Source organism: Macaca nemestrina, chromosome 13 (genome assembly GCF_043159975.1).
Source record: "Macaca nemestrina isolate mMacNem1 chromosome 13, mMacNem.hap1, whole genome shotgun sequence".
In the NCBI taxonomy this organism is placed as follows: domain Eukaryota; kingdom Metazoa; phylum Chordata; class Mammalia; order Primates; family Cercopithecidae; genus Macaca; species Macaca nemestrina.
This window is the reverse complement of record NC_092137.1, coordinates 10,267,707-10,284,651: the sequence shown is the minus strand read 5'-3', so window position 1 is coordinate 10,284,651 and position 16,945 is coordinate 10,267,707. Positions and strand designations below refer to the sequence as shown.

The following is a 16,945-nucleotide window of genomic DNA, read 5'->3' as shown; positions in this document are numbered from 1 at the left end:
GAGCTGAGATCCGGCCACTGCACTCCAGCCTGGGTGACAGCGCGAGACTCCGTCTCAAAAAAAAAAAAAAAAACCGAAGGCTGAGACCACAGAGATGGCTCAGCACCTCATTTTCCTGATGGAGGGGAAGGGTCACCAAGACAGATGGGGGAAGAACAGACTCCAAATTCACTAACTATCCCCTCATGTGCCCCCACCAAGGTAGTGATCCCAGCCTTTGACACCCCCACTTCTAGTCAGCTTGTCACCAGCTCACAGTGGCAAAAGTCCCCTTCCAGACAATGCCCCACAAATCTCTTTTTAATGCCAAGTGGCCTAAAATGCCAGAAAAGATCCTTTTGAAATGTAAATCAAACCTCTCTGCGAGGCAGACCCATCCTCTGCTGCCCCTGGCATTCTAAATGATCTCTTAGAAATAAGAGCCAGTGCCTTTGCCAATAATAACTTCTACTTTAGAAGTGCCAGATCAAACCCAGAGAAAGTGGCTCAGTGGCTGCCCAGGGCTGAGGCAGTAGACGGGAGACAGGGAGTGACTAAAGGACACAAGCTCTCTTTTTGGGGTGGGCAAGATGTTCAACTGTGGTGATGACTGCCCATACCTGTGAATATACAGACCCCTGAACCATACCCTTTATTTTTTTTGAATCAGAGTCTCACTCTGTCACCCAGGCTGGAGTGCAATGGCACAATCTCTACTCATTACAACTGCCGCCTCCCGGGTTCAGGCAATTCTCCTGCCTCAGTCTCCCAAGTAGCTGGGATTACAGGTGCCCACCACCACGTCCGGCTAATTTTCGTATTCTTAGTAGAGACAGGGTTTCACCATATTGGCCAGGTTGGTCTCAAATTCCTGACCTCAAACGATCCGCCCACCTTGGCCTCCCAAAGTGTTGGGATTACAGGCGTGAGCCACCACACCTGGCCAAGAGCCATACTGTTTAGATGGACAAACCGAATGGTATGTGAAAAAGTTGCTTATGAAAGCATGCCAGGTGCTTCACTCATCTAAAATCTCACAAGCCTGTTGAACCTGGATTACAAATCCTAGTTCACGATGTGGAAACTGAGGCTGGGAGCAGTGATGTAACGTCCCCAACTGTTTCATAGCAGTGAGACTGGCTCCAAGGGCAGTCAATTTTTCAAAAGGGAGGTGACAGGTGGAGTGGCCTGTAATCCCAACATTTTGGGAGGCCGATATGGACAGATCACTTGAGGTCAGGAGTTCGAGACCAGCCCAGCCAACATGGTGAAACCCTGTCTCTACTAAAAATACAAAATTAACCAGGCGTGGTGGCACATGCCTGTCATCCCAGCTACTCAGGAGGCTAAGGCAGGAGAATCGCTTGAACCTGGGAGGCAGAGGATGCGGAGAGCTGAGATTGTGCCATTGCACTCCAGCCTGGGCAACAAAGGCGAAACTCCATCTCAAAAAAAAAAAAAAAAAAAATTAGCCGGGTGTGGTGGCAGGAGTCTGTAATCCCAGCTGCTCAGGAGGCTGAGGCATGAGAATCACTTGAACCCGGGAGGCAGAGGTTGCAGTGAGCTGAGATCACGTCACTGCACTCCAACCTGGGCGTAGCAGCGAGACTCCATCTCAAAAACAAAACAAAACAAAGAGGGAGGTGATGGTTCCTAAAGTCAGCCCTTTGCTGCAATGGCCCCTGCACTAACAGGACCTGGAAGTGCCCTTCAGTACCACTGGGACCTACATCAGTCCAGGGGAAGGCCAGAGCAGCTGCAGGACCTATTCCCAGCCTTCTAAAGCAAATCCCATCTCGTCCTGGCAGCCCTTCTGGAGGAGAGGCTGGACCCCCTGAAGTAGAGGAGAGGGAAGACTCGGGCTCAGGGAAAACCTCACCCAGGCAGCTGCTGCCCCAGGGCTTTCTGGAAACTGAGACCTCCCTGTTTTCCACCTCCAAGGGAAGCTACTGCTTCCCACTTACCCCATTCCTAAGCATGGAGCTCCATTTGGGCATGAGTACCTGTCCCTGGACTTGCCTTTGTGGCCATAAGCTACCTTTCTAGCATGGCACCCAGAGCGACCCAGGTAGAAGCAAACTGAAAGTGGCCCTCACTCGTGATGCACAGACAGTAAGACAGCCCCTAGTCCCATCTGGACAGGATCCCCACAGCCACGGTGACAAGGGGCAAAGCAGAGCTCACCCTCCCCCACTACCAGTGCAATGACCAGGGAGGAAGGGCAGGATGAGGGTAGGCATGACCAAACCCTTCCACGTGGCTCACTGGCCAGCTGGTGGTTTCAGGAGCCATTCCTTGGGCAGACCAGCATGGGGCTGGCAGGTGCCTGCTCTCCCATCAAGAGGGGCACATGCAGTGAGGGGACGAATATAGACAGGTTCGAGTTCGGGTCAACCACTGGTTTTTGTGCAGGCCAGTCCTCTGTGAGGCACATGGCCTCCCTGAGCCTCCCAGCCATATCTGTAAAATGGGGGCGGTCATCTCTGCCCCATGGTGGCTGTGCAGATCAACTGAATTCTGTTGGGGTGGAACTGACTGCATGTGGCAGGAAAACCAACATTATCCTATCAGGAATGTATTGACTGACTTCTGTGAAATATCTGGGATGTGGACTTCAGGATTTGCTAGACTCAGAAAATGAATGTCATGAGGCTTCAGGTCTACCCTCATGGGTTCAGCAGCCCCAAACCCCTGGCCTCTCTTCTATACCCCCCACCCCCAGAGTAAAAGCCTTAAAGTGTGGCTCATGGGGTTCTGGTTGTACGGAGACTAGAATCCCAGGGGCTATGGCCAGGGAATTTGTTTTTCAGAGTGGGTCTTGCTCTGTTGCCCAGGCTAGAGTGCAGTGGTGCAAGCATGGCTCACTGCAGCCTCTGCCTCCTGGGTTCCAGTGATCCTCCTGCCTCAGCCTCTTAAGTAGCTGGGACTTACAGATGCATGTCACCACACATGGCTAAATTTTTTTTTTTTTTGAGATGGAGTCTCGCTCTGTTGCCCATTCTGGAGTGCAGTGGTGCAATCTCGGCTCACTGCAAGCTCTGCCTTCTGGGTTCACGCCATTCTCCTGCCTCAGCCTCCCGAGTAGCTGGGACTACAGACGCCCGCCACCACGCCTGACTAATTTTTTTGTATTTTTAGCAGACGCAGTTTCACCGTGTTAACCAGGATGGTCTCGATCTCCTGACCTCGTGATCCGCCCGTCTCCCAAAGTGCTAGGATTATAGGCGTGAGCCACCATGCCTGGCCCACATGGCTAATTTTTTAAAATTTCTCTATAGAGATAGGGTCTCCTTATGTTGCCTAGGCTGGTCTTGAAATCCTGGCCTCAAGCAAGGGATTCCCGCCTTGGCCTCCCAGTGTTGACATTACAGGCACTAGCCACCACACCCAGCTACCCACACCTCTGATAAAGGGCAACAGGGGGTCAAGCAGTGGCCTCTAGGCAAGAGCGTGCCTTTTCAAGGCCACATCCACACCCGACAAAGATTCCATCTTGCCAAAGCTTGGAAGGACAGCACCCTACATGGCGGAGGCCCACCCACACCCAGGAAGGCTCAGCCTGCCCCAGACTAGGAGGCCCCAGCATCTCCATCGCAGCATGTGCTGCAAACCTGTCTTGTCTTTTCACCTGGTATCATCTGGGCCTCAACCCCTCTGCCCTTTGCTGAGATGCCAGTGGGCCACGTTGCATAATCCAAACCATCCACTTGTGAGCAGTCATTTGACCACACCCTACCCCATCCAGGCTTGGCCCAGCCCTGCACTTTGGTGGTACTGTCTGGACACAGGAAGATGGAACATCTTCTCACATCTGGTAGGAATGTGAGCTCTCAAGCAATTGCCAGTAGAGCCATGAAGATTCTCGGCAATTGGCATAAAAGCAAACCCAGGGACCGTGTGTAGGGCCAGAGGACAATGAATAAAAAACACATGACTAAAGAGAATATGGCAGCACCAAGACAATACCCCGCTTCATCACTCTGAGCCTGAGCCCAGGACTCATCAGTCCCTGGGGAGGCAGGGCTGAGGTCACACCCAAACACTGCAGAGACCATGGTGCTTGGTGCAGTTATTACCATCGTGTGTTCCCAGAGGAACAATTCTTTAAGCCAGTAACTTCTATCTCTAAGGGGCTTTTTGCTTTAAAGTCTTTTTCCTATAGTAATTGTTTACTCTTAAGTGTTTAGTTTGGCAATTGTTTATGGCTAGAATTTGAGTCTGAAGAGTTTTAACTTAGTTTATTTACATCTACTGTGCTTTTATTCCTACCATTTTATTTTGTGCTTTCCATCGACTTGTTCTCTGCTGCACCCCCAACCCTTTCCGCCTTCTACTAAACCCATCAAGCTTTAACCCCCCTGCAACACATCCCACACCCGCATGCATGCCACTCCCTGACCAGGGCCCCCACTTTGGAATGCCTCCAGTGGTCACCTTTAAACTTTTATCTCCAAAGCCTAATAGTACAAAGACCTTAGTATTCGTTATCCCTCTGCAGTGTCCATTATTCTAGTTCCATTTGAGTTTGGTCTCACTGTTGCTCAGGCTGGACTCAAGTGATGCTCCCACCTCAGCCTTGTGAGTAGCTGGGATCACGGGCAGGGACCATGATACCCAGCTTCCTTGTGATTCTATCAATTCACTGTGGACCAACCAATTTCTCTGCTCATCACCATCCTTTCTTTTGGCTCAATTCCTTAGGAATTATTTTGTTTTGGGGATGTGAATGGTAAAACCTTGGCATGAGAATGTATCTTACTTCTTTCTGAATAATAATTTCATCCAATGATTCCCTCAGCATTGAAGATATGATTTCATAATCTTTTGGCTTCTGTTGAAACCTTCGTTTAATGGTTGTTCTTTCTGTTCATGTTCTGCAGCTTCATTCAAATGAGCCTAGGAATGAATGTGTCTTTGCTTCTCATGTGTGATTCCTAGTGGACTTCCTGAGCCCAAGGATGAGTCCATTCTGGAAAGTCACCAGTCATTACCTCCTCAAACACTGCGTGTCCACTATCTCCATGCTTTCTTCCATCTACTTTAGAATAATTCCCTTAGATACATCCCTTCCAACTCACAAGTCCACTCTTCAGCTATGTCTAATCTTACTAAGCTGTGTTGAAAGAGCTCTAAGAGCCTGAACTCTAGTAGTTATGCTGTATCCCATTCTACCTGAATCCAAAAATCTATTTCTTCACCATACCGTTTTTTTTTTTTCTTTTATCTGTTGTGTTATCTGAGTTCCTAATTTAGGATTGTGAACCCGACCTGTGAGAATCCTGTGCGACCAGGCTAGGGATCAATACTGGGGATTAATTTATCTTCGAGTAGTTCCTAGACCACAAATTTGTGTGAAGGTTTTTATTTTTAAGAATCCAGAAGGATTAAAACTTTCATCCTCCCCACTGTGCCAATGGGGTTTTTGTCTAGTTCCTGTGACACTGGGGCGCCTAGCTTTATGACAAGGTTTTGGTCCCAACTCCTCCCCTGGTTTAGATCAACTTCTCCCTCCAAATCCAATTGCATGTCAGCCCCTGCCTGTTTAATTTCTCTAAGGGACTAACAACCACTCTGAAGGTTGCTACAAGCTCCGGGGCCTCCATGTTCACTTTCTTTGTTCCCAAAAGAGGTCATTCTCCTTTCCCAGGAGGTGATTACCTATTTACCGTTTTAGTTTTTTTTTTTTGAGACGGAATTTCACTCTTGTCACCCAGGCTGGAATGCAATCTCAGCTCACCACAACCTCCGCTTCCCAGGTTCAAGCGATTCTCCTGCCTCAACCTCTGGAGTAGACGGGATTACAGGCACACGCTACCACGCCTGGCTAATTTTTCTATTTTTAGTAGAGATGGGATTTCACCATGTTGGCCAGGCTGGTCTCAAACTCCTGACCTCAGGTGATCCGCCCGACTCAGCCTCCCAAAGTGCTAGGATTACAGGCGTGAGCCACCATGCCTGGCCCACCTATTTAACTTTTTACTGTGCTATTTATCATGGGCAGGTGTTTGAAGCAGGAGTTTGGTTCCTTAGTCCACCATCTTGCTGGAGCCACTCGTCTCTAGAGCCAAGGCTAAGTTGAACATGACTATTGAACCTTAAGCAGCAATGGGTTTAGCTATTCTCATGATTTAAAAAAAAAAAAAAAAAAATCCTGATGTGACATATTCCCTCCAGGGAATGGCAGGGAGACACCACTGATGTGTTCCCTTCTGTGTCCAGACAGACACCAGGAGGGTAGCCCCTCTACACTCAGGGACTGTTGGAAGAGGCCAGGCCACGCAGTCCAGTTGCAGCCACTCACGGATGAGGGGCTGGGCCTGTGCCTGTCTTGCTAAGAGAAGTTAAACCATTATCAGGATCTCCAGACCAACACTGGCAGGGCCACTGATCCTCAAAACACAGCCAGTTAGCTCCCTGGCCAGGTGACAGTTAAGAACACCCATCTGGTTCCTCCTTTGCAGGACAAAATCCTCAGGTCAGAGGCCACAGCAGTACCAGGTGAAGGGAGGTTTGTTTTTGCAGGTCTGCTCTTAGCAGCCAGGCCTGGCCACTGCAGCTGGGCAGGGCCCTGAATGTGCACACGCAATGAAGTGTAACTCTTACGCAGCATGTCTAGAACACACCAGAAAACACATCTAGATAATGCTAAAGCTCAGCAGGGCTGCCTTTTCCACAAGTGAGATCCAGACTTTAGTAGCTTTTAAAAGCCCCAGGTGATTATAATTCACACCCAGGACTGAAGTCCACTGGTTTGAACTTTATGTTAGGAGTCTATCCCACCCGATCTCAAATGTCTGAGATCTCCCATTAAGATTACAGGGTCCCTGGTTTACCCCCAGACTGATTCAGTAGGTCTGGGGGTGAGGCCAGGGAGGATGCATCTAATGAGTACCCAGGGCAATTGACTCAGCAGCCTGCCCACTCAACTCTCTGCAGGCCCTCCTTGGGCAGCATGGGAGACACGTTCTATAGAGCATGGCAGCTGGCATGGGGCGGGAGGGAGCAGAACAGGACTGTAGGCCACCCACAGGGAGGCTGTCCCAGTAGCTGGTCATCTTGAAGCCTGGCTGCCCTGAACTTCTACAATAGGCCTGGTGCCAACCTGACATTACAAATCAAATGACCTTCACTGAACGCTTTTAGATGTAAAGGCAAAGCTCTCTACTAGGTTCCTCTGGGACAGAGAACACACTTTTACCCAAGATACCATCCACCCCAAAATACTTCAGTTCCAATTAGTTTATTTCCCCATGTACCAGTCACTTAAATACCTGATCCTTGGAGGCCTTATGCTTAGAAATATAGAGACAGATAAAAACCTGTGCCCTCAAAGACAACTTTCTCTTACGAGCAGCACGGGAAGGAATCTTCATGAGAACACAGGAATTGGAAGCAGCACCTCAAACACTAGTCCCAGTCTCCTCCACCAAGGAAACATCATCTCCCCCATGAGGCCTCTCCCAATCACTCCCACCCACCTTAGAATTCTCTGCTGCCCCATCACTGCCCAACACTTCAGATCTACTCATCTATCAGTTTTCCTCTCTAAGAGTAAACCCAAGCTGCAGAGGGAGGGGCCTCCCATCTGGCTCAGTGCCCCACCTTCCTGAATTAAAATGCAGGTGGAAAACGGCACCTGACAAGAGAACTGCTCTCTTCTCACTGAATGGCAGTGGCATGAGGTACAAGGAATAATAATTGGTTCGTTTGGGGATGGATGGGTGTCATTAATTCTAAAAGGCTTTATCAAAGTGGGTGGGATTCCGAGTCAGGAAAGGGCCTTTATAGACAGAGGGACCAATCTAAACCTGTGCTGGAGTCCACACAGGCCAGGTCAGATGAGGGACAGCAAAGCAAAAACTCCAGCTGGGAAGACCTCTAGCCCCACCTGTTTTGCAAATGGGAAAAGAGGCCCAGGAGTGGCTCCCCCACAGTTGAGAAGTTAACTCAGCCCCGACTTCACAAACCCCACATGCAGTATGGTAGTTAATATTTTTGGGCACCACCTTTCGGGTGTACCTGTCTCCTATACACCTTATGCCAGAATAGGCACAAGGCAAGTCTTGCCCAGAACCAGTGGAAAGCAAATGAATTCGTTAGCCTTTATAAAAAATACTTTTTTTTTTTTTTTTTTAAGACAGTCTCACTCTGTTGCCCAGGCTGAAGTGCAGTGGTACAATCTCAGCTCACTGCAACCTCTGTCTCCCGGGTTCAAGCGATTCTCTTGCCTCAGCCTCCCAAGTAGCTGGGATTACAGGCACGTGCCACCATGCCCGGCTAATTTTTGTAGTTTTAGTAGAGATGGGGTTTCACCATGTTGGCCAGGCTGATCTCGAACTCCTGACCTCAGGTGATCCACCTGCCTCAGTCTCCCAAAGTGCTGGGATTACAGCCATGCCTGGCCAAAAAATATTTCTCTTCCTGAATTAAAATGCAAATTTTACCAATCAAGAAACTGACATAAGAACAGTTTTATTTTAATCACTTAACACTTGTGCATTATTCAATTTTGAGATTGAAATACTTGTTTCCCTTTCAACTGATTAGGAAATGGTCTGAGTTGGCAGAAGTTAATCCTCACATTATTCAGCTAATGAGACACAGAACCCTAAAACCTGATTCCAACTTCCGCCTGAACCTCACAATGCAAAGCAAAGCCTTTCATTTTAATGTTGTACAAGTATAAGGACAATGTAATCTGGATTAACTTTAGGTAACAATAACTTAAGATAGGAAAATGTATCATATTACAGAGATTTAAAAATTGACTATACAATAAATGAAGAAGAAAACAAACAATAGAACAGGACAATGTTCAAATAGCGAATACAATGAACAAATGGGGCCAAAAGATCAACATTTATCTCTCATCATCTTTCTTGCAATGTCTCAGCTTTCTTCTCCCAAACATAAAGGCAAATTAATTCAAAGTAGCCCTATTAAGAATATTTGTTTATCATGCCTGTAATCCCAGCACTTTGGGAGGCCCAGGTGGGCGGATCACCTGAGGTCAGGAGTTCAAGACCAGCCTGACCAATATAGTGAAACTCCGTCTCTACTAAAAATACAAAAATTAGCCAGGTGTGGTGGCACATACCTGCAGTTTCAGCTACTCAGGAGACTGAGACAGGAGAATTGCTTGAGCCCAGGAGGCGGAGGTTGCAGTGAGCCGAAATCGCACTACTGCACTCTAGCCTGGGCAACAGAGCGAGACTCCGTCTCAAAAAAAAAAAAAAAAAAGACATAGTAAATATAAATGAATTAACTCACACAACCTACTTACAAACAAAACTAGAATAAACAACAACTTGTAGGAACCACCTCTAGTTGATTTCACCACTTAACAGGGGCAAGATCTTAGGTGGGTCACTTTGTTTAAGGATGACTTGAAATTTTACAGTACTACCTTAGATCCCACATATGAAAACTCTTCAAGAATTTTTTATCAACTAGAAGTTGAGGAAAATACAGTGAGAAATAAGATGAAATGCCTTCTTACACATATGAAGGCCCAGATCATGCCTAAATTTCTAATGATTTAACTTAAGAAGCTCCTTGTCCTGAGAGATTCCTTTAACCCACAACACTACTCAGATGGCGCAGAGAATCCCAGGACACTACCCAAGCCACAGGATAAAAACACAACCTGTCTTCTATCTGGCACCAACAGACTAATATCTAGCTATACACGGGACTGACTTTAAAGTTGGTTAACGAGTATTTCAATCCATTAAAATAAAACTTAGAAATTACATGCTTAGTCTACACAAGTTTAACTTACTTTAGTCACTTAGTGAACTGTGAATTGGCTCCCATTAGTGGTCAGAATGCTTTGTATTTGGTGTAGAAACCAAATAAATCAAGCTATTATTACCTTGTGAGTACAAACAATGTTTATTTGTTTGTAAAGTGCCAGTTTTATATTTAAGTAAACATTAAAATGTGCGTTGAAGCAGTGAAGCTGCATCTTTCAATTGGCTGTGCTGGTTAAAAGACTGTTTAATCCTGCTGTGCCAAGCTCACTAAAGGGTCACCCCTCACTTTAAAGCCAAGACTGCCATTGTCACTGCTATGGTAAGTCACAGCCAGCCAGGCCTGCTGGCAAAAGGTGATACTACCAGCACTATAAATAAACAGGACTGGTTGTGAGGTAGCTACACAGTTTTAAAGATGCTGTTAATGAACATTATGGACAATTCACGGTATGGCTAGTTGGTAACACTTCAGCTGATTTTCTTTATGACATGGAAAAAAAAATCAGCAAAATAAGGGCATATCTTCAGTTCATTTAGAAGTCAGCATCCAAGGTAAAAGAATTCTCTGTTGGACTTGACATCACTCCCATCCTCTGATACTCGCCTACTCTCTTCTCAAAGAAGTTAGTCTTTCCTTCCAGTGAAATATTCTCCATAAAGTCAAATGGGTTCTCTACTCTGAAAACCTGAAAAGGTTCACATCAAGATATAAATACAGAACACCAGTTTCAAAACAAGCAGAAGGCTATGTAAACAATACTTTACCTTGCTAAAACCCAGTTCCAGCATAAGTCTGTCTGCCACAAACTCAATGTATTGCTTCATTAGAGTGCAATTCATCCCAATTAGCTTGACAGGCAAGGCCTCAGTGAGGAACTCCTAGGAACCAAAATATAGCTTCTGAATACAACTAAAGCTCAGGCATTTTCTAGCAAGCCTGAGTAACCCATTTCATCACCCACTTACCTGTTCTATCCGAACAGCATTGATAATTATTTCTCTTACTCTCTCCTCTGATGGTTTGTGTACCAGGTGTTTGAACATCAGGCAAGCAAAATCACAGTGTAAACCCTAGAAAAAAAAGTTCAAGATCACTAAAGCCAGAAGACTTCTGTCACTAACATGGAATATGAAATTACTTTATCCTTTTCTGCATTCTCCTTATCCAACATGCTCAGCCATATTGAGAGGACTTGAACTCTCAAAGGGAAGATGACTTCAACTACAGACTTCTCTGCTCATGTCACCAATGCAAGCTCAGTCCCATTCAAGGGCATCAAAGCTGCCACCTAGATGAAGACAGGCAAGGTCTATTTCTTGCTCTGCTGTGTGGTGGCAAAGGAGGAGTCACAGCTTCACTCAAAGTGTTCTTTCTACAGCCATGAGTGCTAATTTTGCCACTACTTCAGCAGGAAAGGTAAAACTCAGTAATAAGGCTAGTTTTTAGATGCTCAGGAAATTTGTATGCAATTTCAAGCAAATCAAGTTTGCAAGTGAGTGCATTAAACACCAAGCTTCACAGCTTACCTCCTAATCCGATAAGGAAGGTCCTCCTACAAGGTAACCAAGTTTGATCTGCCTACTGGGCTCCAAGTAAGATGGAGTTCATGCTCCTGGCTTTTCAAATGTGACTTAATCAAAGACATACACTAGACCAAAATGTGTACTCATTTCACCAAGATGCTTATTAACATTGAAGTTGAAGGGCAATTTCTAGATCAAACAGAAAAAACATAATGGCTACTATGAACATTTTTTTGGGGGGACAGAGTCTCGTTCTGTCACCCAGGCTGGAGTGCAGTGGTGCAATCTCGGCTCACTGCAACCTCCGTCTCCCAGGTTCAGGCGATTCTCCTACCTTAGCCTCCCAAGTAGCTGGGACTACAAGCACATGCCACCACACCCGGCTAATTTTTTGTATTTTTAGTAGAGACAGGGTTAGCCAGGATGGTCTCCATCTCCTGACCTCGTGATCCACCTGCCTCAGCCGCCCAAAGTGCTGGGATTACAGGCATAAGCCACCACGCCTGGCTTTACTATGAACATTTTTATGGAAAAGGGGATTACATATAATACCAGGCAAAAATAATAAAACATCCCTTAAAATCCCAATCCCATCAATAACTTGTAGTTTTGGCTGGGCATGGTGGCTCATGCCTGTAACCCCAGCGCTCTGGGAGGCCGAGGCGGGCGGATCATCTGAGGTCAGTTCAACCCGAGCCTGGCAAACATGGTGAAACTCCGTCTCTACAAAACTACAAAAACTAGCCGGGTGTGGTGGCGGGCGCCTACAATCCCAGCTACATGGGAGGCTGAGGCGGGATAATCACTTGAACCTGGGAGGCAGAGGTTGCAGTGAGCCGAGATCACGCCATTGCACTCCAGCCTGGAGCGACAGAGCAAGATTCCATCCCCTCAAAAAACAAAGAACTTGTAGTTTTATGCATTCAAAGCCTATGGGGCAATATATATGTACTAATGTATTACAATATATTGAGAATGCCAAGTAAAATAGTTTCAGTAAATTAAAGTATTTCCTTCTTTTGTCAAGTATGTGTATGGTTGAACTCACACATTAAATGTGGATATATGCCGTCTAGTACCCCAGGTCCCCATCAGTGAACACAAGAGCATGCCCGAGTTGTGTTTGGGGTTTAGGTCACCCTATTATTTGATTTAGACTCACCTCATCTCTGCTGATAAGTTCATTGGAAAATGTGAGGCCAGGCATCAGTCCTCGTTTCTTGAGCCAGAATATCGATGCAAAAGAACCGGAAAAGAAGATGCCTTCCACTGCAGCAAAGGCTACGACACGTTCACCTATTTAAGAGTTAACACCAAAATGATTCTCGTGAGTTGGTATTCAAGGGCCAACAATCCAATATCATTACTTGGAAAATGAAGTTCAGGTTTAAGTAGCGGCAAAGGTCTCCTTACCATAGGTAGCCTCTTTGTCCCCAATCCAGCGCAAGGCCCAATCTGCCTTCTTCTTGACACAAGGCATCGTTTCAATGGCATTGAAGAGAAATTCCCTAGTAGGCACATACAGCATCAGCAATTGAAGCATTACAGTAAAGACCCCTGATTACCAACTGCTAGATAAGAGCTCTGGGACAAAGGCCAAATTCAAGTATTTGCCAATCCTCTTCCTAAAGCAAGAACTCACACCGAAATGTTATATTTTTACTGGTCAGTTCTTCCCTCCAGTGTTTTTAAAAACCTCAACATTTGATTTACATTAATACAAGTTTGGGTATTCTGTAGTTCATATTGAACTTCAGGGTCTACAAACTGTAAAACATAGTCCAATACAGCAGGGATATTTGTTGCCTTTAAAATGATTTCAAGTCCAGATCATTGTTCAATTTGAAGAATCATAGAATTTGAATTTGAAGAACCATAAAATCCTAACTGCTATGCTATTATCAGACTATCATTGGGGGCATTATTTGGCCCCAGTTGCCACCATCTATATCATAAAATAATTAAACCAATAAACTAAGAATGCTTCCTACTAGAACTCTGTGCTACAGTCGATCCCAGGTTGGGAAAGCAAATCCATGGGTACTACAGTTAACTGGGTCTCCCTTACCACCCTCCTCTAACTCCCTTTATTCTGGTGCCCACCGTGAGAGGCTACTGATTTCCCAGCCTGTTCCTACCCAGATGACCTTGTGTTCTGAATCTGAAGCCAAGGTCAACAGACATTGGGCAACTTTCATTATTTTTTTTTTTTAAAAGAGATGAGGGTCTCACTCTGTCGCCCAGGCTAGAGTGCAGTAAGATGATCACAGCTCATGGTAAAACCAAACTCCTGGGCTCAAGCCATCCTTCTGTCTCAACCTGCCAAGTAGCTGGGCCTACCAGCTCACACTACCACACCCAGCTGCCTTTCATTCTTCCATCTCACTGTCCTGTTTGAGACCTGGGTCTGCCTCTCCCTTGCTTTTGAGGCTTCCCCAGCAGACCATCTTGATCCCAACCATTCCCCTTTTGGTCATTTGCCCCAATCATATCCCTAATCTTTGTCCTCTTTTCTCAATTTCCACCTATAAACATGTTCAAATCTCTTCACCCACAATCAGTTTCCTCAGTCCTTTCAAGTTACCACTTTTCCTCTTCATGTACTTCAAAGTCTACAATAGCTACTTTAGGTTGCAGCTTCACCACTTCCACTCCACATAGGGTTCCAGTCCCTAAAGCTGACCTTTGTATCTAGACTACTCCAACAGCCCATTTCTAATCTCCCACCTCCAATCTCCAAAACAAAACAAACCTTAAGCTACCTTTATTCAGCCAAACTGCTGCATACCTAAATCAGTCTCAGGGTTCACTGCTGCCACTGCCTTGTGTAACTCCTGCTAAGTCTTATTTGCCTGTACCATACTGCAGCTTCCTTAGGAGACAAGTCCGCCCTGTCCTTCATCCCACCGCAGCCCCACATTCTAGCCTTTCAACATATTTACCAAACAAGCAAACATGGTCAGACATAGGTTTTAGTTTGTCTTACCCAACATCTAGGAATTTTTTCAAAAGAAGGCTTTAGATTGGTAGACATCCAACTCTAAAAGCGGAATACCTTCACAACTCTAAGTGAATAATAAAGTGAATTTAGGCCCCTTGCTAAGAGCAGACATGACCACAGGTGCTGGGAATGTCTATGACTGACTGCTTAGTCATTCTGGAGTCATTTTTATCCCTACATGAAGTAAAAATTTGTAATAAATCAACAATTAATGAGTCCTAAAAATCTTGGCATACCACTTGAATACTCACCTTTCTTTGGGATCTTTTATGTAAGTGTCAATAAGAAGACTATACATTTCAGAATGTATGTTTTCCATGGCAATTTGGAAGCCATAGAAACAGCGGGCTTCTGTAATCTGAACTTCTTGGCTAAATCGCTCCACCTAGTGGCAAAACACATCAAAGTTAAGCTTGAGAAAAAACTAACAGCAGCAACGCTCAACAGATACTGGTAGCATCGCACTCTTTGTACCATTATAAGGTTTATTTCTATATATATTTCATCCAATTCGTCACAGTTCTGTGATATTTTATATCATATACTCAACCTACAGATCAGGAAATAGATACATATAAAATAAGATTTCTGTGAGCACTCAATGATTTCCTGATTTATCAAGAAAGATCCATTCCCAATAAGAGATACAACCAAATTATGATTAAAACAGCAAAGCCCCAAAAAGGAGGGAGCAGAGCCAGGCGTGGTGGCTCACGCCTGTAATCCCAGCACTTTGGGAGGCCAAGGTGGGCAGATCACCTGAGGTCATCAGTTCGAGACCAGCCTGGCCAACATGGTGAAACCCTGTCTCTACTAAAAATACAGAAATTAGCCGGCAGGTGGCGCAGGTCTGTAATCCCAGCTACTCATGAGGCTGAGGGAGGAGAATTGCTTGAACCCAGGAGGCAGAGGTTGCAGCGAGCCAAGATCGCACCACTGCACTCCAGCCTGGGCCAGAGTGAGACTGTCTCAAAAAAAAAAAAAAAAAAAAAAGGAGGGAGCAAATATGGTGGCCACAAGGAGTCCTCCTATTGCTACCACTTAATATTGTCTCAGCTTCTCTAGAGTCAGGAAAATACCATAAGAAAGAACTGCAAAGTGTTACAAAACAGGAAATGCCATGTAATATAAAACCCAGCTTACAGACACAGAGACACTCAGCATGGAAAAATGGAAAAACGTACAAGACAAGGAGAGCGAACTAGTTCGACCTCAGATCGTCCATGTCAAATGAACGAAAGATATTTGAGAAACTCACCAAGTTTTCATTTACTATGCCATCACTTGCTGCAAAGAAAGCCAGAACATGGGATATAAAATATCTCTCCTCGGGCTTCAGGGATTCCCAGTGCTGAATGTCCTTGGACAGGTCCACCTGAGGTTCGGAGTCACAATTTTAGCATAAAAGGAAGACAGCGAAGCTTGCAGGACTCACACCGAGCTCTCTGAAACTTTAAGTGTGCTGGCACCACTAACTAACTATGCCCCACAGTTAGCCCCCCTTGCCAACGGGAACCTCCAAGTGCATTTATGTCTGAGGTGTCACGGTCCCCCCTGCAGGGGTCTTCGGGGTCCTCCGATTACCTCCTCGGCAGTCCAGAAGGAAGCCTCCGCCTTCTTATACATCTGCCAGATATCATGGTACTCGATGGGGAAGATGACAAAGCGGCGGGGGTTTTCTCTCAGCAGCGGTTCATCCTCCACGCCGGGGGCAGCTGCTTTAGTTTTCTGTTGGGGAAGAAAATAAAACATTCAAGTACGGGGCGAACCATATGAAACTAATGTTTTTCTCACCAAGTCCGTTCCATGGGCGGCAATTTCATGGGACCCGATGTGAAAACGTGGCTGTCCCGTCGCACTCCGTGGGTCGCAGCAGAGGAGCGCACGCCCAAACCGGGAAATGGGCCGAGGGGCACGGGAGGTCGCCCTGGGGAGGGGCCGCCTAGGCGGGAAAGGAACCGGCGCGGGAGTGTGAACAGCTGAGGAGACAATGCGGTTTTGGCGCCAAGACGCCCAAGGCCGCCCCTGGCCCCTCTGCCCCACGCCCGTCACTCACCGGCTCCGCAGGCTCCTGGAAGATCCTCCTCGCGGTCTTGCTGGCCAGGACGCGGGCCCCGCTCAGGGCTGGCGGCTGCAGGGAGACGTGTGTGAGTGGGGGGCGGCTTCGCTTCCCTGCCTCCCTCCCGGGTCCGCAGCACCCTCCCCGCGCGCTCACCGTGTTCTCTTTGTCGACCAGGCTTAGCCCCTTCAGCGGCGAGAGCTGCAGCTGCTGCGGGTTCGTGATGGGCGCGAGCGGGATGCGGACGGAGAGCATAGTGGCGGCGCAGCGAAGTACAGCGACAGGCCAGAACAGGATGGCTGGGACGCGAAGCACGGGCGACCCCTCGGTCCAGCAGCCTTTAAATCTCCCGTGCCGGCCCTTCCCATTCGCTTTGGCGCCCCGGCCCTTCCCATTGGCTGTGCCGTGCCCCCGACCCTTCCATTGGCTGCACCTTGACCCCACCCAGGCTGGCCGCGGGACAGCGCGCGATTTTCAAGCGCAGCGCGGGAGCCTCCGCCGGCGCCTTCCGGGGACCACCGGGGACACCCCCGTGGACGCCCCCCGGGACCTCCCGGTTCCCCCCGCTCAGTCCGCTGGCTGGGTCGGGGGCACCGCCGCCCGGGCCTCCACAGGTCCCACGGGACC

The 16,945-nt window shown here is 47.1% G+C and overlaps 1 protein-coding gene across 4 annotated transcripts in view; it reads right to left on the bottom strand.

Moving 5' to 3' along the window:
• Window positions 1-16,945, bottom strand: part of LOC105486499 (ribonucleotide reductase regulatory subunit M2) — a 36,285-nt gene that overhangs the window by 17,681 nt on the left and 1,659 nt on the right. For 2 of the 4 annotated variants that reach the window (XR_003019103.2, XR_003019104.2), the window contains exons 1-9: window positions 16,475-16,684; window positions 16,316-16,390; window positions 15,844-15,987; window positions 15,518-15,634; window positions 14,511-14,644; window positions 12,672-12,766; window positions 12,421-12,554; window positions 10,701-10,805; window positions 10,500-10,613 (exon numbers count right to left, since the gene is read on the bottom strand). Coding sequence is in view for 2 of the 4 variants with exons in the window: in XM_011749395.2 (XP_011747697.1) it covers window positions 10,268-10,420; window positions 10,500-10,613; window positions 10,701-10,805; window positions 12,421-12,554; window positions 12,672-12,766; window positions 14,511-14,644; window positions 15,518-15,634; window positions 15,844-15,987; window positions 16,316-16,390; window positions 16,475-16,573 (1,170 nt within the window). In the remaining 2 variants the exon portion in view is untranslated. Of the gene's footprint in view, window positions 1-4,231; window positions 10,421-10,499; window positions 10,614-10,700; window positions 10,806-12,420; window positions 12,555-12,671; window positions 12,767-14,510; window positions 14,645-15,517; window positions 15,635-15,843; window positions 15,988-16,315; window positions 16,391-16,474; window positions 16,685-16,945 lie in introns of those variants that run through there. The other 2 variants (XM_011749395.2, XM_071076222.1) reach the window with 2 other exon arrangements.